The following is a 22,074-nucleotide window of genomic DNA, read 5'->3' as shown; positions in this document are numbered from 1 at the left end:
ACGATCCCGCTGCGTTCCACGAACGGCTTCATCAGATTGCAATGATAGATTCTCTCCTGCTTTCCCCTGCCTGGAACCCTTAGCGCGTAATTCGTCTCCGAAAGTTTTTGCAACACTTCTACTGGACCATCCCAGTGAACTTCCAGCTTGTTTTTTCTCGATGGCCGGAGGATCATCACGCGATCGCCCGCGGTGAAACCTCGAAGGCGAGCGTTTCTGTCATAAAAGACCTTGGCGGCCTCCTGGGCAGCTTTCATATTTCGATTTACTAATTCCCTCGTGTTGTTAAGGCGGTCGAGTAGCTTAAGCACGTACTCAACCACTGTCTGGTTCTCTCCTGTCCCTTCCCGCATTTCTCTCAGCATTCGGAGGGGAGAGCGGAGGGCTCTTCCGTACACGAGTTCTGCTGGCGTAAACCCCGTAGCTTCGTGGGGGACTGTTCGTAAAGCGAAAAGTGTGGCCGGCAGACAATCCTCCCAGTCTGCTTTATGCTCATAACAAAGAGCGCGTAGCACTTGCTTCAGCACCGAATGCCATTTCTCTACACTGTTGGACTGCGGATGATACACCGAGCTGTGCAACAGTTTTATTCCGCATCTTTCTAGGAATGTGGTCGTCAAGGCGCTTGTAAAGACCGTCGCCTGATCGGCTTGGATTTCGGCCGGAAATCCTATTCTCGCGAACACTAACAAAAGGGCATCAACTATTTCTGTGGAGCTCAACTCCTTCAACGGAATTGCTTCGGGATATTTTGTGGCGGGACATAGCATAGTAAGCAAGTACTTATAGCCTGATTTCGTGTTAGGCAAAGGGCCTACTGTGTCTATTACAAGCCGGCGGAAAGGTTCCGAGATCAATGGAACAATTCTCAGTGGAGCCTTCCATGTCTCTCCCGGCTTGCCCACGCGCTGGCACGCATCTCATGATTTTACGTAGCGTTCTGCATCTTTGAAACAACCCGGCCAATAATATTCCATTAATAGACGCTCCTTTGTTTTATTGATTCCCAGATGTCCTGCCCAGCCATTTCCGTGGCAGAGACTCAGAATGTCCGCTCTGTATTTTTCGGGCACGACCAGCTGATCAAATGTTTTGCCTTTTCTGTCCTGGTAGTGTCGGTATAGTAAGCCTCCCTTCTCATGCATCGTTATGTTGCGTCTCGCGATGCCCTCTTTAGCTGTAAGGTGCAGTCTTTCCAAAGTGGGATCCTGCTTCTGTTCTTTTGTTAGGGACTCCCTGTTCACCTGCAGAAGGCGATCAAAACTACGCGATGTTGGAGATAAAACGGATCCTTCAGCGTTTTCTGATTCCTCTACCGACTTAGTGGTTGAAGTCCCTCGTCGCTCATTTGCTCGGTCAGCTGTCTGGCTTTCATTCCTCGTTGGTTCACTTCCCTCCTCATTTGATTGCAACGATATGCTGGCTGGTGCGTCTCTGGCTACCTGAGGTTCGGGAATCTGACTTAGTTGAGATGCGAGCTGACGAGTTTTCGATCTTGTCAAAGCTTGTATCACCCCGCTTCCGAGTTTCTGGCCTCTCTCGCGTAGCAATTGGTCTGATCGATTCGAGAAGAGGTAAGGATATTGAAGTGGCACGGCCTTCGAAACTGCGGCCTCAGTGATTAGCTCTCCAAACGGTCCACAAATTATCACTCTAGCTATGGGAAGGCATACACTGTGTTCTTCTACTGCCTGTTTTATCCACGAGACTTCTCCCGTATAATCGTCCACTGACACGTAAGACGGGTGGACAACGTACATCGTCGCGGCGCTATCACGAAGCACCCTGCACGGTTTCCCGTTAACGTGCAGCTCGTGCACGTATGGCTTAAGGAGCTCTAGATTCTCGGCGTTATCCTCGACGCACGAGAACACCAAACGTTGCTTTGTACACTTGGCTGCAAAGTGCCCGACACCATTGCAGTTGTAGCAACGAAATGGCCTACTAGCCTCAAACTCTTTTTTCGCGGCTTTGTCTGCTCCCTGTCTCTTCGCCTGTTCTTCACACTTTTCTGGCGCTACCTTCGTTGCCTCTGATTGCTCCGAACTTCTAGCACTTCGCGTCTTTCTGCTAGGCCCTTTATCTCGCATCGCGTTTCGAACGTGTGACGCACCCTTTTCAGTGCTCAACCTTCTGCGCGAAACGTACTCCTCTGCTAGCTCAGCGGCCCTTTCAACTGTGTCGACTTTTTCCCTGTCTTGAACCCACAGTTTCACCACTTGGGGAATGCTTCGGTAAAATTGCTCAAGGCAAAAACACTCAGTGATTTTGTCTCGGCTTTCATAAACCTCGGCTCCTTTTAGCCACTCTAGCAGATTCGTCTTTAGTCCATACGCGAAATCCGGATAGCCCTCGCTATCGTTTTTCATTGCGTTCCTGAAGCGCTGTCGGAAAGCTTCGGCTGACAGCCGGTACTTTTTTAGCAGGCTGGCTTTGACTTTTTCGTAGTCAGCTGCGTCTTGTGTGCTAAGTCTCGCTATGACTTCAGCTACTTCACATGGCAAGAGTGTCAGAAGCCATTGCGGCCATGTACTGCGAGCAAAGTTCTCCCTTTCGCAAGTTCTCTCAAAGTTTCCCAGGTACAATCCTATGTCCCTTCCACTTTCATAGGGCTGCATGAATCTGTTCATTCTATATGATTGTACATCGCTTGCTCTTTCAGGAGACCCGGCTCTCGTACTGTCGCCTTTTTTTCGATTTTCGCTTTCAAGCTGCAATCGCTTTAGATTTCTTTCTTCTTTTTCAGCTTCCCACTTTTGCCGTTCTTTCTCTTTTTCCCATCCCGCTTCCCTTTTTCTTTTTTCTTCCTGTACCAAATTCCACGTATCTGCCAGCTGATCGCCATCTACGTGCTTTTGAATTGTCTTGCATATTTCAAGTTTTGTAATTTTTCCCTGTACTTCTATTGACAGTTCCTCGCATAACAACAGCAAGTCCGACTTTGACAATGTCATAAGGTCCATGACAATGCTTTCTCCGCTTTGGCAATGCTATCTTCAAAATGTCGTGAGATTACCTTTTCTCAATTGACATACACTTCCCAGTGATTCTAGATTATTCTCTCAAAATCTGAAGCCTGGCGAATCCTATAGCAAAATGCCGAAACGCTTACCGGTTGAGAAATCACGATGTCGCACGGTCCATCCCAGCTGCTGCCAACCAGTTGTTGGGGACGAGGGATCCTTGAGTGAGTTGACTCTTTCAGCGCCGCAGGTCCCTTCTCCGAATGACGTTGTCGGACTTGGTTATGAAGGAAACTGTACAGGGGGTTTATTTTACATTATTTACAAGATTTTGGAACCCATTGGAGGGTGATGGGGGAAGGTCGGAGGATCTGAGAAGATTTGAGGATGATCGAGGATTCCTTTTTCACGGCACTCGTCGTCCGGTTTAAAAAGGGTCCGGTCCCTAGGATTCCCCAGGTTCGAGGCAGTCTTCGCCAGGTTGGGCGTGGCCTAACTTGCGTTGTCGTACACACACACCACTTCACATAGGGACACGCCCCCGTCACATGCCTCGCCGGAGAAAGAGGGTGCCGCTGGACAATCGCCCCCACCAGAGAGAGCGTTGTCTTCGCGTCCGAACGACAGTTCTCACGCTCCAGCCGGACACGTCTTACGGGAAGTCCGAATGGGCGAGGCGCCAGCGAGCAGGCATAGTTGAAGGGGTGAGTCACCCCTGCTCGGTTCTGGCGGTCGCTAACTGCTTCCGTGACGCACGGTAGATCGTCCGGGAACAAGGTTTACAAACGGCAGTGGAGTCCTCCGTCTCGAATCCAATAAACCTCGCGAGGACCGGCCGTGGGAACCCAGATGCCTATCGCCGTGCAGGGACCCCGGCTGCAGGTGTCCTGGCCGAACACGCAGCTGAATCAGACCACCGGCTGTCGCCAGAAACCTTACAGGGCGTAGTTACCCATTTTGCTAAATAGGCACGAGCATTAACTTTATATGCAATCCCTTTTTTGTGTTTGCGCAGCGGAAATATCAGCTACATTTTGGTCCTGTTGTGTTTTGGTGGTTGGTTGTGTATTAAAGCCTGCACGATTGTACCAAGGTTATCCGACGCAGGGTCATGATATCGAGGCCCTGGAGCAGGTCAAAGTCACAGAATTTCTTACTGGATCAGATAACGAAACAACCAGCAGAAACGGACGCATTAAGAAGAAGGAATAGGCTGGACGACGCTGGAAGCACAACTTAAGTTTACTTGGTGAAAGTTGTCAACGCAACAGGGTGCACATGCGCGTAAGCAGCGACGCCTACAGAGACATTGAAGTGCAGGTGCTCTATCTTGAACGTGACAAAGTATGTGCTATTAATGAAATGGGATTATCTTGAAGTGAGCCGGCGCGAGCTGTCGCTGACGCATTGAGTGCCTTTTTGACTTTGTAAGCTTCCAGGATTTCTCGCTTTGTGTTTTTCCGCGGCCGATCAATCTAACTTCATTGATACAGTGTTGACAACTGTTGCACTTTTTAGGCAGATTGGCTATGTTATCCGGTTGTAGCGAGGTGCAGTGCCGTGTCTTAAAGGGACACTGAGAACTCTATCATTTTTTTTGTTAGCAAAATCTGATAGTTCGGCATTTCATGGCTTTGTTGCCGCTTGTCCGGGCGCGAAAGATGCATTTATTTCAAAGAAATTTGGATTCGAAGATAAAATTTTTTCCCGCCGCTCTGATTCAAACTCAGGGAACTCTTATGACGCCACGGCAACTCTTATGACGTCTCAGAACGGAGTGACGTGATACGTGACGTAAACGCAGACTCTGTGATTTCTGACGGCTAGCGGTGCGGTGCGCAACCTTCCTTTGCCAGCCTCAGAGATTCGTAGCTTTCATGAAGTAAGCAAAATTCCTCCAAGGTGGCGCCTCTTGTCCTAGGAAGTCATCACGCTTGTACTTGCGAGATTGGCCTGTGGCGGCGACACCTGTATTTTGGTTCTTGCTATTTTCTACATTACAAGAGCTTTGTTTTCAGTAAGAGTGGCGTTTTTGTGATCAGGAGCTGCTATTCTATCGATAAAAGCGAACTTCAATTTCTCCTCACTGTCCCTTTAAGCGGTCGTTAATACACTGGCCAGTCTGGCCAACGTTGATGTTTCCGCATGACACGGGGAGCGACCATACAGCATTATTAGTACATTTTGTGAACACACTCTGGTGCTTGTCATTGCATTTCTTGTTTGTGTTCTCACTGGCTAAGATACAGGCACACAGTGATGGCAGTTTTGTGGGAGCAGAAAGGACGTTGACACCGCATCTCGTGGCACCCTTTTTAACATTTTACGCGACTTGTCTTTTCTGCTCCCACGAAACGGTTGTCACTGTGTGGCTTTATCTCCACCAATAAGAGCACAAAGAAGAAATGCAATGTCAAGCACCAGAGTACGTTCACAAAATGTACTAATAACTTTTTATGCTCTTTCTTCATGTCATGTGGAAAGGTCCACATCGGCCAGACTGGCCAATGTTTCAACGATCGCTTCAGACAGCACCGCACCTCGCTACAACTGGATAGCACAGCCAATCCGCCTAAAATTTGCCACCGTTGTCAAGACTGTAACCCCCTGTTCAATGATGTCAGATTCATCAGCCAAGGAAAATCATAGAGCGAGAAATCCTGGAAGCTTTTAAAATCAAGAAGTTAGACACTGAATGCGTTAGCGACAGCTCGGTCCGGTTTCATAATCATCATCATCATCATCATCACTATCAGGCTTACTACACCCACTGCAGGGCAAAGGGCTCTCCCATGTCTCTCTAATTAACCCTGCCCTTTGCCAGCTGCGCCCACCCTATGCTAGCAACATTCCTAATCTCATCCGCCCATCTAACCTTCTGCAACCCCCTGCTACGCTTGCCTTGTCTTGGAATCCACTCCGTTACCCTTAAGGACCAGCGGTTATCTTGCTTTCGCATCACATGCCCTGCCCAAGCCCATTTCTTCCTCTTGATTTCGACTAGGATGTCATTAACCCGCGTTTGTTCCCTCACCCACTCTGCCCGCTTTCGGTCTCTTAACGTCACACCTATCACTTTTATTTCCATGGCCCGCTGCGTTGTCTTTAACTTAAGCTGAACCTTTTTCGTTAGCCTCCACGTTTCTCCTCCGTAGGTTAGTACTGATAAGATACAGCTGTTGTACACTTTTCTCTTGAAGGAAATTGGCAAGCTGCTTTTCATCATCTGAGAGAGCCTGCCATATGCTCTCCACCCCATTTTCATCCTTTTAGTTACTTCCCTCTCATTATCCGGATCAGTTGCCACTACCTGTTCTAAGGATGCTTTACCACTTGCGTCACCTCGCTGCGAATTGTGAACTGCTGTTCCCTTACTGTTGAACATTACTTTGGTTTTCTGCATGTTAATTTTTAGACCCACCTTTCTGCTCTGTTTGTCTAACTCATTGATCATGATTTCCAGTTCATCTACTGAGTGACTCAGCAAGGCAATGTCATCAGCGAATCGCAGATTATTTAGGTATTCTCCATTAACTCTTATCGCCAACTGTTCCCAATTCAGGCCTCGGAATACCTCCTGTAAACATGCGGTGAATAGCATTGGCCAGATCGCGTCTCCTTGCCTGACGTTCTTCCTTGCTGGAATTTTATTCCTGATTTATAGGGGACTATTCAAGCATTTCGAAATAAGGCTCTTCTACACCCCGATTCCTAAATGCCTGTATAACTGCTGAGGTTTCCACTGACTCAAATGCTTTCTCATCAATGAAGGCTATATATACGGTTAGATTATATTCTTCGCATTTCTCAATCACCTGATGGATAGTGCGAATATGATATATTATTGAATGTACTTTACCAAAGCCTGCCTGATCATTTGGTTTATTAAGGTTTAATGTTGTCTTGACTCTATTAGCGAATACGTTAGTAAATACCTTGTAGCAAACGGACAGTAAGCTGATCGGTCTACTTTTTTAAGTCATTGGCGTCGTCTTTTTTTATGAATTATGATTGTATTTGCCTTCTACCATGCTTCTGGTACGGTCGAGGTCGTAAGGCATTGCGTATACAGTGTGGTTCGTTTTTCTAGCTCAATCTCCCCTCCATCCTTCAGCAAATCTGCTGTTACCTGATCCTCACTAGCAGCTTTTCCCTTTTGCATTACTCCTAATGCTTTATTTACTTCCTCCTTCGTTATTGACTGGATGGCGCATTTCTGTGCGCTACTGTCACTATCATTAACGCTCTAATTACGCTGGCTACTGTAGATAGATGGCTATAGATTTGTGTACAACTCTTCGGCTACTTTAACTTTCTTATCCATATTGCCAATGACATTGCCGTCCTTGTCTCTTAAGGCATACATCTGGTCTTGCCTATGCCTAGTTTCCTCTTCACCGCTTTCAGGCTACCTCCGTTCTTTAGAGCATGCTAGATCATCTCCATATTGAACTTCCTTATGTCGGCTACCTTCCGTTTATTTATTAGCTTCGATAGCTCTGCTAGTTCTGTTCTGTCTGTAGGGTTAGACGCCTTCACGCTTTGACGTTTCTTAATCAGATCTTTAGTCTCCGGAGATAGCTTGTCGGTATTTAGTCGAACTGTCCTACCGCCTACTTCTACTAAGCACTCAGTAATGATAGCTGACAGATGATTGTTCATTGTATGAACATTAGATCGTCTTCCTCAGTTAAAGCTGAATACCTCTTCTGCAGCAATATCCTGAATTCTTCTGTTTTCCCTCTTAGCGCTAACTCTTTAATGTACTTCCTTTTCACTAGCTTTTTTCTGTTCCCTCTTCAAGTCTAAGCTAATTCGAGACCTTACCATTCTGTGGCCGCTACAGCGCACCTTTCCAAGGACGTTCACATCTTGAACGATGCCAGGTTGAGCGCATAGTATGAAGTCGATTTCATTTTTAGTCTCACCATTGGTGCTCTTTCAGGTCCACTTCCATTTCTGTCGTTTGCAGAAGAAAGTATTCATGATCCGTAAATTATTTCTATCTGCGAACTCGACTAATAACTCTCCCCTGCTACTTCTAGAACCTATCCCACAGTCGCCTACCGCCTCGTCGCAAGCCTGCTTCTTGCCCACCTTCGCAATGAAGTCGGCCATCAGTACAGTGTACTGTGATTTTAGTGTGTTCATTGCCGATTCGACGTCTTCATAGAAGCTTTCAACGGTATGGTCAATATGACCATACCACCACCTTCAGCTTGTACCTCTTATTAAGCCCAATTACGATAGCTGTGCACCCCTTCGTTAATATAACTCCTCTACGTTGCCAGCTATATCCTGTCCGGTGTACTTCAAGAGAATTAAATTTGATGAACGGAACATTGTTGGTCACGTGCAAGGTAAGACTTGCACTTCAAATGTCTTTTTGTTGTTTGTTTTGTTATGTTTTATATGCGTTGTTCTTACGCGCATGTGTACCCGGCTCTGTTGTGACAACTTTCACCGAGTAAAATTGAGTTGTATTTCCAACGTCGTCCTGTCTACTCCTTCTCGTGAATGCGTCCATTTCTGCTGATCATGCACCATCTGGCCCATCAAGCTGCGCTTCTTCATTTGTGGAGCAGCATTTATACTGCAGACCATTGCCGCTTTTATGATGACTGTCTGTTGTTTGTTGTTTGACGGCCGGTGAAGCTTCGATAGAGAAAAGATTTATGAGGGTTTAACGTCCCAAAGCGACTCAGGCTATGAGAGACGCAATAGAGAAAAGAGGGATCGAGTGTTGCCTTGAGAGAAGGAAGTCGCGAGGACGAACCTAATACTTGAAAGGAGAGAGGTCGAGGAGCAGAAGCAGGAGTCGAGGTGAGGGAATGAGAGCGATAGAGCGCGTAAAGAGGAGAGGATGTCGACTCTGGTAAAAAGGACATGAGCTGCGAGTGAGTACACTGCGCAGGGTAAAAAATGTGACCGTACTTTTCGCAGCGATTGCGGAATATTTGCACATAGTCTGTTGTGCTATGCCTGCTCGGCGCCAAGGCGGAGCGGTGGTGAAATGCTTCTGCTAAATAGTTCGTAATGCCGCAAGGAAAGACTTATAAAGTTTGTCAGCGCGGTAATGCAGCTGTGGTATATAATACAATGGGCATGATGGGCCAGATGCTAACCACAAAAATAAACCGCGTGAAGCGAAAAAAAAAACGTGTCTGGGGCGCCATCTGCGCTCACACGAAGCGAAAGAGCGCAGCTGATAGACAGTGGTCATAAGTTCTTGCAGCTTGATTGCTCTCCCGTCTACCATCTATATACGGGAATGCAGCAGTGTTTAAAAGACGTGCACATTGCTGAACAGGCGACTTCACGAGAATCCCGAGCCCGAGAGGTTTCTGGCGCACAGTTTGCTGTCGCTAGCTTTCTGGGCTGCCCCAATGCGCTGGGAGTGGCAGTTAGTATGAGCTACTAAAACTTTTGCATTATTTCATGCCAATACGAGGATGAGTGCAGGAAGGTATAGAAAATTGCAGTTGAAATCATACCTGGCGACTTCTGCTTTCCGTGCCATTGTAGTCCTTTTACACATTGGTTTCCAATTTGCGTACCAGTGGTCATTTTCACAGTACTATTTCCGGGCACCACTGGAGTGGCCAACTGAAAGGTAAGTCAGTCTTGTGCAGGCTACAGAAAGCAGTAACCGAATGCAATACAATGCCTTCATTTGAAACATAACTTATTTCAGTGGTTCACGAAAAGCCCATGAAAACTAACTGAACAATTACGAGGAAGAAATCGATTACTATTGCGTTTTTTCATCCATATAAATATTAGCAAGAGCAATGTGCTCGGACGAGGATTAGCTGGTGCGGCATGCTTGATCTATCGTCTGTCGCAGGACACATGTTGGTGATTTCGCCTGCTCTTGGTTCTTGGGCATTTTTTCAACGGTTCCTGGTGTACATACCAGAAGCGACATTGAATAGCATCTCCATGTAAGGGTCGTAGGGGAAGTGCGTTGCATTAACTAGACCACTACCTCGAAGGTAGGCAAAGCTCTGCGCTTCTTTGCTGTAGCGCTCGGAGGGGAAAAAGCCCAATCTCACTAAGCATGACATTTCGCCATGGTGAAACGCGAAATGCGCGCAACACGAGGTAACTCGGACTTGAAGAGCCGGACATCTCGCGCACAGCTTCTCCGCAGATGTTGGCCTATTACGAGCGAGTAGCGTGCTACACCAGCAGTTGTCACTGTGTTCAGGTTCTGGAGGTTATACCACTGGTTACAGCTGCTTTTTGGAGAAAAAAAAATGTGGAAGATTACTGGTAATTGATCACTGAAAAAACTCTCAGATTACAGAGAACGCTACACAAACAAAAAAGTATCAGTGCAGTACAAATTTTGAAGAAAATGTAATCATTTACAATTGTCCAGAAAAAGTAATAAGAAAAAGTCAATTACTTGTAATGCATTACGTACAAGTCTAATGAGTATCGGCATTAGCGCAGATCAGCAAACTGGACGCTAATTCCCCTCGACGAATGTCGCACGTCTTAGATCTGTGTGATTCGGTCATGCTTTGTTGTTTCTCGCTTTGCCCAAAATGGCGCTGCGGGGACGCACGCACCCGGTAGACACTTTGCGTATCAGCGGGCACCTTAGCAGTGAAACTGCGACTCGTGCTCATCAAGAGCGGCTCGTTGCTTTCTCAGGTACCCGAGCGTAGGTGCTCCGTTCAGCCGGTGTTCCAGAGGTGCACCGCCGAGGACATCGTGCGGCAGTGGTGGTACCTCAAGGGAGGAACCTGCCACTCTTGGAAGTTCCCGAATTCAAACTGCGTGTCGCCCAGGTACATACTGTTGCTCCTCTACTACAGAAAGGTTTTCTAGGAAGCCTAACGTCTAGATCAAAAGAAAGAGCTCAACCTGAAAACGACAGCAAGCGATCGCCTGATTTTAATGAAAGAGTTCCAGCAGAGAAATAAAGAACTTATAAGGAGCTAGTATAATACACATCTCTCATGATGGATTTTGTTTTTTATATATTTAAAAATGAACAATTAAGCCAGCCAGACAGTTGTAATCATTCAGTTATGTAGTGTCGCGCAAATCGCTGCACTCATAATCTCTGTTCGACATAAACTGACGTACCCGCCGCGGTGGCTCAGTGGTTAGGGCGCTTGGCTACCGATCCGGAGTACCCGGGTTCGAACCCGGCTGCGGCTGCCGCGTTTCAATGGAGGCGAAACGCCAAGGCGCCCGTGCGCTGTGCGATGTCAGTGCACGTTAAAGATGCTCAGATGGTTGATATTCCGGAGCCCTCCACTGCGGCAATTCTTTCTTCCTTTCTGCTTTCACTCCCTCCTTTACCGCTTCCCTTACGGCTCGGTTCAGGTGTCCGCCGAGATGCGAGACAGATACTGCACCATTTCCTTCCCCTAATAAAAAACAAACAAACCAATAAACTGCTTTACGTGGTTCCGCATAGGTTCCGGTCAAAGCCTCTGTTTCATTTATTTTACCTGTAACGAGGCTTGTTTCGTCTTTTTTAAGTGGGGCGCACACTTATGTAGCCCCTTCCTCTCCTTTATAACTGGAAGTTATGGGGTACAGTCCTGAGGCTCCGAGCAGTGCGGACGTGCACCGCATGGCCTCTGACCTCGTGACCAGTTTTTGGCGATTTTCGCCGACTTCTGTTCCTGTGAATTGTGCGAAGGATTCGGAAAGGTGCTCCGTGCCAACCGATACCGGATTTCGCCAGGTACGACCACTAGAGGATGCAGCGATGGCGTAGAGGTAGAACATCCGCCTCGCGTGCAAGAGGACCGGGGTTCAAATCCTGGTGCCGCGCAATTCTCCACCGGGTTTAAAAAAAAAAAAAATCCGCGTGTCGATGGAATTGCATAACCAGGCCTGGAGTGCGGCCTGATCTCGGTGACCAAAACCGACAACGCACTCCCTCACCAGAGCAGGATTTGGCCACCCTGGTGTAGTACTTGGCCACAACCTTCTATGATCAAACCAATTAACCCTCGGCCCTCAGTCCCCAGCGGCTGCAGAGCAACTGACCACGGCGGCGGTCAGACCTGTGACGCAGCGGAGGGTGCTAAGAATCTCTGGCTCCGGACAGGCCGCCATTGGAATCTGAACCTGGCAACGTTTAACGCTAGAACTTTAGCTAGTGAGGATAGCCTAGCAGTGCTGTTTGAGGAACTAGCGGGAATTAAATGGGATGTGATAGGGCTTAGCGAAGTTAGGAGGACAGGTGAGGCGTATACAGTACTAAAGGACGGACACATACTGTGCTATCGCGGGTTAGAGGATAGACGAGAACTAGGTGTGGGTTTCCTCATCAATAAGGATATAGCTGGCAACGTAGAGGAGTTCTACAGTATTAACGAGAGGGTAGCAGCCATAATAATTAGGCTGAATAGGAGGTACAAGCTGAAAGTGGTGCAGGCCTACGCACCCACATCCAGCCATCATGACCAGACCGTTGAAAGCTTCTATGAGGACATAGAATCAGCAATGAATAGAGTAAAATCGCAGTACACTGTACTGATGGGCGACTTCAATGCGAAGGTGGGCAAGAAGCAGGCTGACGACCACGCGGTAGGTGACTATGGGATAGGCTCTAGAAATAGCAGGGGAGAGTTATTAGTCGAATTCGCGGATAGAAATAATTTACGGATCATGAATACCTTCTTCCGCAAACGAGAAAACAGGAAATGGACCTGGAAGAGCCCCAATGGTGAGATTAAAAATGAAATCGACTTCATACTATGCGCTAAACCTGGCATCATTCAGGATGTGGCCGTCCTCGGAAGGGTGCGTTGCAGCGACCATAGAATGGTAAGGTCTAGAATTAGGTTAGACTTGAAGAGGGAACGGAAGAAGCTAGCGAAGAAGAAGACCATTAACGAGTTAGCCGTAAGAGGGAAAGCACAGGAGTTTAGGATAGCGCTGCAAAACAGATATTCGGCTTTAACTGAGGAAGATTATCTTGATGTTAATTCAATGCACGATAATCTGACATCAATAATTACGGAGTGCGCAGTAGAAGTAGGTGGCAGGACAGTTCGAAAAGATACCGGGAAGCTATCTCAGGTGACGAAAGATCTGATTAAGAAGCGCCAGAACATGAAGGCATCTAGCACTACCGATAGAATAGAACTAACGGAGCTATCAAAGTTAATAAATAAGCGCAAGGTAGCCGACATAAGGAAGTTTAATATGGAGAGAATCGAGCATGCTATAAAGACCGGAGGTAGCCTAAAAACAGTGAAGAGGAAACTAGGCATAGGTAAAAACCAGATGTATGCATTAAGAGACAAGCAGGGCAATGTCATTAGCAATATGGATAAGATAGTTAACGTAGCCGAAGAGTTCTATACAGACCTGTACAGTAGCCAATGTAATCAGAGCGCTAAAGAGAAAGACAGCAGTGCACAGCAATGCGTCATCCCGCCAGTAACGAAAGATGAAGTAAAGAAAGCCTTAGAAGCAATGAAAAGGGGAAAAGCAGCTGGGGAGGATCAGGTAACAGCAGATCTGTTGAAGGATGGAGGGGACATCGTGCTAGAAAAACTAGCCACCCTGTATACGCAATGCCTTATGACCTCGACTGTACCAGAAGCTTGGAAGAATGCAAACATTATCTTAATTCATAAGAAGGGAGACGCCAAGGACTTGAAAAATTACAGGCCGATCAGCTTACTATCCGTTGCCTACAAAGTACTTACTAAGCTAATCGCTAATAGAGTCAGGGCAACGTTAGACTTTAATTAACCAAATGATCAGGCAGGCTTTCGTAAAGGATATTCCACAATAGATCATATTCACGCTATCAATCAGGTGATAGAGAAATGCGCAGAATATAACCAACCTCTATATATAGCTTTCATTGATTACGAGAAAGCATTCGACTCAGTGGAAACCTCAGCAGTCATACAGGCATTGCGTAATCAGGGGGTAGAAGAGCCTTATGTCAAAATACTGGAAGATATATATAGCAACTGCACAGCTACTATAGTCCTCCATAAAGTCAGCAATAAAATTCCAATAAGAAAGGGCGTCAGGCAAGGAGACACGATCTCGCCAATGCTGTTCACCGCATGTTTGCAGGAGGTATTTCGAGGCCTGAATTGGGAACAGTTGGGAATAAGAATAAATGGAGAATACCTAAATAATCTGCGATTTGCTGATGACATTGCCTTGCTGAGTCACTCAGGAGGTGAACTGCAAATCATGATCAACGAATCCGACAGGCAGAGCAGATCGATGGGTCTAAAAATTAACATGCAGAAAACCAAGATAATGTTCAACAGCTTAGCAAGGGAACAACAGTTCACAATTGGCAGCGAGAGCCTAGAAATTGTGCCGGAATACGTCTACTTAGGGCAGGTAGTGACAGCTGATCCTGATCATGAGAGGGAGATAACTAGAAGGATAAGAATGGGGTGGAGCGCATATGGCAAATTCTCGCAGATCATGAGTGGCAGTTTACCAATTTCCCTCAAGAGGAAAGTGTACAACAGCATGATCTTACCGGTACTCACCTACGGGGCAGAAACGTGGAGGCTAACGAAAAGAGTTCAGCTTAAGTTAAGGACAACGCAGCGAGCCATGGAAAGAAAAATGATAGGTGTAACGTTAAGAGATCGGAAGCGGGCAGAGTGGGTGAGGGAACAAACACGGGTTAATGACATCCTAGTCGAAATCAAGAGAAAGAAATGGGCTTGGGCAGGGCATGTAATGCGAAGGCAGGATAACCGCTGGTCTTTAAGGGTAACGGAGTGGGTTCCAAGAGAAAGTAAGCGTAGCAGGGGGCGGCAGAACGTTAGGTGGGCGGATGAGATTAAGAAGTTTGCAGGCAAAGGGTGGATGCAGCTGGCAAAGGATAGGGTTAATTGGAGAGACATGGGAGAGGCCTTTGCCCTGCAGTGGGTGTAGTAAGGCTGATGATGATGATGATGATGATGACCACTAGTTACCCATCTTTCGGGACTTTAAGTGTCAACACTCGGTGAACCGCGTTTGGCCTAACGCTAGGCCGAACGCCGGTGCCGCCCCGCTGGGAACCGCTCGCCACGCGGAACACCCAGAACGATCGCATCATGGAATACGCTGTAAAGTGCGAAGACATTACGCCGGTGCAGCTTACCTGCAAGAACGCTACCGGCGCCCTAGAGCGAAGAACGCCATTCGTGGGAATGCAGACCCGACGAACGCGCCGGCGACGCCGGGGAAGGAGCAAGGCACCGCTACCGGCGTTCCTCATAACGAAGGCAAGTCCAAATCCGCTCTTCGAAAAAATCCTCCTGCCCGACGTAGGCAGGCACCACTCCCACGTCTACCAGTAAACGACTATAAGGTCGCCGTAAGGCCGCGAGGCATGGACTTGCGCACCGTCGCGCCACGCAACATTCTCAGAGCTGCATGTGTAGCGTTCGACCTATCGCTTGAAGAGGTGGTGAATCAAGACAGCCTTCGTGTTAACACAACACATTTACCATTAGCACACCGAATAGGCTCAAAGCTTCGGTGTACAGCAACCTGAGACTGCTCAAGATGGGCGACAAAGCGTACGAAGTGACATCCTACGTGTCAGCGCCGGACGACTCCACGAGAGGCGTCATTTATTATGCATACGATGGCGGGACAGCCGATGAGGTCCGACGGGGATCCCTGAAGCGTAATCACGGGATTCCGGTGGTGGATGCTCGCCACCTCGGACAATCAATGTCCATCCTGGTGACTTTCGCCGGCAAGAAGGCTCCAGACAACATCTTCTATTGGGAGAGTCCTTTCCGTGTGCACCCGTACAGGGAGCAGTTCGAAACCTGTTTCAACTGCAGAAGAGTCGGTCATCGGGCGTACGTCTGCTACAAACCCAGGACCCAACTGTGCCGCAGATGCGGCGAAGAACACCCTCCCCCAGCCGAGGGGGAAGAGAACACGTGCACGCCAAAGTGCATTGTGTGCAAAGGCGCCCACAACACCGGCAGCAGGAACTGCAAGCATCGCTTCGTAGACCGCCGCCCCAGACAACACCGACAACAAAAGCAAAATGAAGAAAGCGACCAGCAGTCCTGACACAAGTCGCGTTCCAGAGATAAGGCCAGCAACCCGTCGTCGCGCCACCGTCGGGGCAGCAATTCCCGCGACAGATCCACCTCCTTCCGACCGTTGTCGTCGAGCCAGGGCGGCCAGGGTGCCAGTTCGAGGCAGGGAAGCAAGGACAGACGGAGGAGTGCGAGCAGGAGCAAGAGTGGAAGCTGCTCGAAGAAGCAGGTGAGCTGGACGGATGCGGCCTCCCAAAACTATACGCCTCGCGAGAAGGAGCCCCTAGCTAAAATACAGTCCAGAGACAAAACCATTGCGCAAATGCAGAGAGAGATGGCCGAAATGAAAAAGGCTTTCAATTGCTACACCCTCCGCAACAGCTATGCCGCAGATATCTCGCACGCCCCCCTCTCCCGCGCTAAGCGCTATACCCTCCACCAGTAATGAGATGGAGACGAATAGCCGCATTAACCTCAAAAGTCCGGTTCCTTCCGACGAGGGCTCCGGATCGAAACGCGCTGCGGAACCGTTCCGAGAGGACAACCCGCAACCAGCAATCAAACCTGAGCCTACAGACAACATAAGAGGCGAATGAGCGCCCTCGAGAACAAATTTAGTGGTCTCGAGGAAAAAGTTAACAATCTTACGAGGGAAGTAACCCAGCTGGGTGCAAACATCGCTACATTTTTCAATCAAGTAGTGGAGCGCCCCTCGTGCCACCAGTCGCGACCTTGCCCGTAATCATCGCTCCCGTATCCCACCACGGCCCCTCGCCAACAAATATAGGTATGGCAATGGAAGTGCAGGGGGTTCCGCAATAAACGGGGAAACCTGCAGTTTCACATCGAAAATCTAGGTAGACAACCGGACGTGATAGCCCTTGAAGAAGCTAGCGGCCCGGCGAAATTACCAGGCTATAAAGCATTCATTCCCCCCTCGAACGCAGTGACGACGGCGATGACCCCGTTCACCGTTACCTTTGTGCAACGCAACATTGCGGCGATACAACACACTATAGACAGTTCTAACAAACAATACACGTTACTAGAAATTGTGCCAAGGACAAAGGGAGGCGCAAAGCTCTTTATTATGAACTTATACGGTTCCCCGAAAGACAGAGGGTCAGGAATTCCCTACCTACTGCTTAAAGCCACGTGCCTGGCCGCCAGGGCACAACTCCTGGTGGTAGGCGACTTTAACACCCAACATTCTGCTTGGGGTTATCGCAAATACAACACCAAGGGCACGAGGCTGTGGCAAACCATCCAAAACCTTGGCCTTACAATTCTTAACGGTCCCCAAGAAAACACGCGGGTCGGAAATAGCGCTAGCATCGATACCTCACCGGATCGCACACACTCCAAAAATATTCGCGACGCCCGCTGGTCCAACACGAAACACACGCTGGGAAGCGACCGTTACATTCTAGCTATGACATCTGACACGAAATTGCACAAACTGCACCCCATGCGCACTCGCATTACCGACTGGGATAGGTTCAGACTCTTACGAGAGCAGACTGCCCCCGGTCAGATCAACAACCTAACGGAGTGGATCACTGCACTCAAAGACGACGTCAAGACCACCCCGGTCGAGACGCTTACTGAGGAGCCGCATAAAACGACAGACTCTAAACTCCTCCACATGTGGGAAGCACATGCCAGCCTGCTAAATCGCTGGAAGAAACCGAGCCACAACAGAAACTTACGCGAGCGTATGGCGCAACTCGAGCGCCAAATCGAAACATACACACTTGAACTGCAAGAAAAACAATGGGGCCAAATTTGTGATAATATGAATTGGAAAATGCGATGCAAAAAGATATGGCTTTTGCTCTGCCACTTGCTCGACCCAACACACCTAAAATGCACACAACGCGAGCAACTCACGAGACTAATTCACCAGTATCAGGGTATAGACTGTTGCAAATGGGTTGCAAGCCCCAAGGGCAGCGTTGGCCTGGCGGCCTGGGGCACAGCTGGAAACATCCGAAGGTCCTGGCAAAGGATGAGTCGACTGCCAACAGAACAACTTGTTTATTCTAGCATCACAAAAGAGCAGCCGGTCAGGGCGACCACGTTACTCGACGGAAGAAATCGAAGCCTCCCTTTGGCGTCCGGGGCAGCTGCCTTTATACCCTCGGAGTCGAGGGCAAGAAGGAACGGCTCGGGATGAGGCGCACGAGACGGCGACGCACGGACATGTTGAGACGTGACGTGACGCGTCCGCCGGGCCGGCGCCGGTCAGACCTCCTCGCCTCCCAGTTGGGGAGCTCCTCTCCCCGGCTGCCGCGCTTTGACAAGCGTGGGCACCAACATGCACACACACACACGCACACACGAAGACACGTGGCATTGAAACCTGCCTGGACGCGCTTGGCGGGAGGCGTTGCGGCAGCGCTGAACGGGCCAAAATGACCGCCACTTTGAACGAAGCCCCGGCGTCCGTTGCATCCGCGCTGGCTATACCGCGCGTCGTAGGCGAAACGTAACAGACCGCCCCGCCGGGAGAAGGAGATCCCGATGGTCAGGGGACTGCATCCGCTGTCCGGAGGGATGTCGCTCGATGATGCTCGTAATCGAAATCGGTCGTCCCTCGGCGTTGCTTGAGCACAGCGCACAGAGAAGGCCTCGTTCTCAGGTTCAGGTTCACACAGGACACTGCAAAGTGACTTCGGGAGAGTTGCCATTTTTGTTCTCGTTCCCAGCAAGCGTTAGAATTACGCCGAAACGCAACCGCTCAGTCAGCAAGCACGACACAACCCTCACTAAGCTCGGCCAGGCTCTTTCCCCTTTTATACTACCGCCTAGTTCCTTACAGTATTCAAGCAGCACTCAGAACGCGTCCACAAATGGGAAAATTGCACTAGAAAGCACGTCATAACTTTGAAACACTAAACAAAAGCAATATGTTAAAAATCCTGCCTCAGGAAGAAAACATCAGTAACAAACAACTTTGAGGCGGATTCCTACGTTAGGGGCCTCGACTTAAGCCATCGGCGTTACCGTTGAGACTCCCCTTTTTGTAACGCACCTCAAAGGAATATTGTTGCAAAGCGAGGCTCCAGCGCAGGAGGCGGCCATTTTTTTGGGAGAGATGGTCTGCAGCCATTGGAGCGAGCAGTGATCCGTCTCAATGATAAACCTCGAGCCGGCTAGGTAGCATGACAATTTCTGAACGGCCCACACGAGACACGCACACTCTTTCTCGGTGGCGCTGTACGCCTGCTCACGACAGGTGAGCTTACGACTAGCATACAGGACGGGGTGTTCCACTTCTCCATTTTCCCGTTGGCACAGTACAACGCCCATGCCTCGCTCACTAGCATCGCACTGAACAAAGAACCCTTTTGTGTAGTCTGGCGATCGTAGCACAGGCTGGCTTGTTAGGGCGCTCTTTAGGGCGCTAAAAGCTCTTTCCTTTGTCTCGTCCCAGACGACTATTGGGGCTCTGTTTTTCTTAGAGCATCCGTCAGGGCAGCTGCGATATCGGAGTACCTGGGGATGTACCTCTGATAGTAGCCGGCGACACCTAAGAACGACCGAATATCGATCTTCGTGGGCGGTTGCGGGAAGTCTCGCACAGCGGCCACCTTTATTTCAGAGGGGCGGCGACGACCCTGTCCAATCACGTGACCGAGGTAGACAACCTCGGCCTGTGCTAATTGGCACTTGGGAGCCTTGACTGTCAAGCCCGCTTCGCGCAGGCGGGTTAGCACTGCCCGCAAGTGTGCCATATGCTCAGACCAGGATGCGGAGAATATCGCTACGTCGTCTAAATACGGTAAAGCGAATTCTTCCTGTCCCCGCAACACTTTGTCCATGAGGCTTGAAAAGCAGTATGGCGCGTTCTTCAAACCAAAACTCAAAACTTTAGGACGGAATGTTCCCATTGGTGAAATGAACGCCGCATACCTACTAGCCTCTTCTGTAAGTGGAACCTGCCAATAGTACTCTTGCAAGAGACGGTCCTTAGTCTTCTTAACTCCTAGGTGTCCGGACCACGAACCGCCATGCGACAAGCGCAACAGATCCTGACGGTAGCACTGAGGCACGATCAGCTGATCGAACTCCACTCCCCTGCGGTCTAGATACTTCCGGTACAGGACCCCACCTCTTTCCACAAAACGAGCATTTTTCTTGGCGATACCTTCCTTGACATTGCAGCGCATATTTTCTAGGCTGCCATCCTTTTTTTGCTCGGCTATCAAAGCCGACCGGCTGACTTTTAGCAACCTATTAAGTCCATATGACGTAGGCGCGATGAGCAAATCTGCAGATAGCTCTTCTAACTTTCCCGTGTCGGGCATTTCCTCTCCAGTACCTGGTGCCTTCAACGCTACAGGCTCAATCGTATTCAGTTCGGACGTGCTCTGAATATCAGCTTGCTGCGCCTCCGACCCTTTCTCATTGTTCGACAACGTCGGCCCCGCAACTACCGCCTTCGCAGCGAGCTCCCGAACTCTCGATCTGGTTAAGGCCTGAACGCTAGCCTCACCAAACAAAAGCCCCTTCTCGCGCAGGAGGTGATCGGACCTGTTCGAAAATAGGTACGGGTACTGGGGGGGCAGCGGCCTCCGTCTCAATTGCTCCGAAAGGTCCTTCAATAAGCACTTTTGCTACGGGCAGACACACGCTATGAGCTTCCACGGCTTGCTTGATCCATGCGCACTCGCCCGTGAACATATCGGGTTCTACGTAAGAGGGGTGAACTACATCCATTGTAGCTGCGGAATCACGAAGCACTCGGCACTCTTTCCCGTTCACGAGGAAGTCTCGCATGTAAGGCTCGAGAAGCTTCATGTTCTCGTCAGTGCTGCATAATGAAAAAACACGACTTTTGTTTCTGTTTCTGGACACTGCGCCGAAAAGTGACCCGGCTTCTGGCACGTATAACACACGCGCGCTTGCCTCGTCTCGAACCGCTTTCTGCGTTCGGTTTCGGCTGCCGCCGTCTCCTTACGTTCGGTCGGACTGCTTTCACTCGCATCCGCACTATGTGTGTCCCCCCTTGCTCTCATGGGTGTGAACTTCGGCCTCTCAGGCTTGGAGCCAAATTCACCCTTTTGACTGTCCTTAGCTCCGCGAGCCCGACGCGCCACAAACTCCTCGGCTAGCTCGGCGGCTTTAGCCACTGTACTAACGTCTGGCCTATCCAAGACCCAGTACCGCACGTTCTCAGGTAACCGACTATAAATCTGTTCCAGCCCGAAACACTGCAGAATTTTCTCGTGGTCACCAAACGCTTTCTCTTCTTTGAGCCACCCCTGCATGTTTGACATAAGCCTGTAGGCAAACTCTGTATATGACTCACTTCTGCCTTTTTCATTTTCCCGAAACTTCCGACGGAACGCCTCCGCTGACAGCCTGTACTTTTTTAGCAGACTTGATTTCACTTGGTCGAAATCCTCTGCTTCCTCTCTCTTCAAGCGAGCGACTACGTCGGCCGCCTCGCCGGGTAACAAAGTGAGCAAGCGCTGTGGCCACGTTTCCCGAGAGAACCCCTGCTTCTCGCAAGTTCGCTCAAAGTTAACCACGAACAAACCAATGTCCTCTCCAATCTTAAACGGCCGCATCAGGTGAGTCATTTTGAACGATACTCGTTCTCCTGCACCGTGTGCCTGACTTCCATTACGAGCGCGTTCCATCTCTACCTCGAGACGCTTCATTTCCAAAGCGTGTTGACGGTCGCGCGCTTCTTTCTCTTTATCTTTTTGTTCTTTACGTTCGCGCTCGTCTTTCTCTTTTTGCTCTTTACGTTCGCACTCGTCTTTCTCTTTTTGCTCTTTACGTTCGCGCTCGTCTTTCTCTTTTCGCTCTTTACGTTCGCGCTCCTGTCTTTTTGCCCTCTCCTCAATGGTCTCAAGGCATTCCGACAGCTCGTCATTCTCAGCCTCCAACTCAAGAATAGCCCTTAGCAGTTCTGGTTTTCTGAGTTTGTCTGAGACATCCACACCCAACTCTCTTGCAAGCTCCAGTAATTTCGGTTTGCGCAACGACTTCAAATCCATGGCTGCTCCGAATGCTGCTTTCTCTACTGCCTACTATTGTCTTGCCGCAAACTAACCCGGCAGCAACGACAACCACAATTACCAGCT

The 22,074-nt window shown here is 49.2% G+C and overlaps 1 protein-coding gene across 1 annotated transcript in view; it reads left to right on the top strand.

Moving 5' to 3' along the window:
- LOC144125626 (uncharacterized) overlaps nt 1-22,074 on the top strand; it is a 210,576-nt gene that overhangs the window by 167,598 nt on the left and 20,904 nt on the right. Inside the window, exon 14 of the mRNA XM_077659194.1 lies at nt 10,626-10,762. Coding sequence (XP_077515320.1) covers nt 10,626-10,762 — 137 coding nt within the window. The remainder of the gene's footprint in view (nt 1-10,625; nt 10,763-22,074) is intronic.

Source organism: Amblyomma americanum, chromosome 3, assembly GCF_052857255.1.
Source record: "Amblyomma americanum isolate KBUSLIRL-KWMA chromosome 3, ASM5285725v1, whole genome shotgun sequence".
Lineage (NCBI taxonomy): Eukaryota > Metazoa > Arthropoda > Arachnida > Ixodida > Ixodidae > Amblyomma > Amblyomma americanum.
This window is presented reverse-complemented; position numbering and strand designations above follow the sequence as displayed.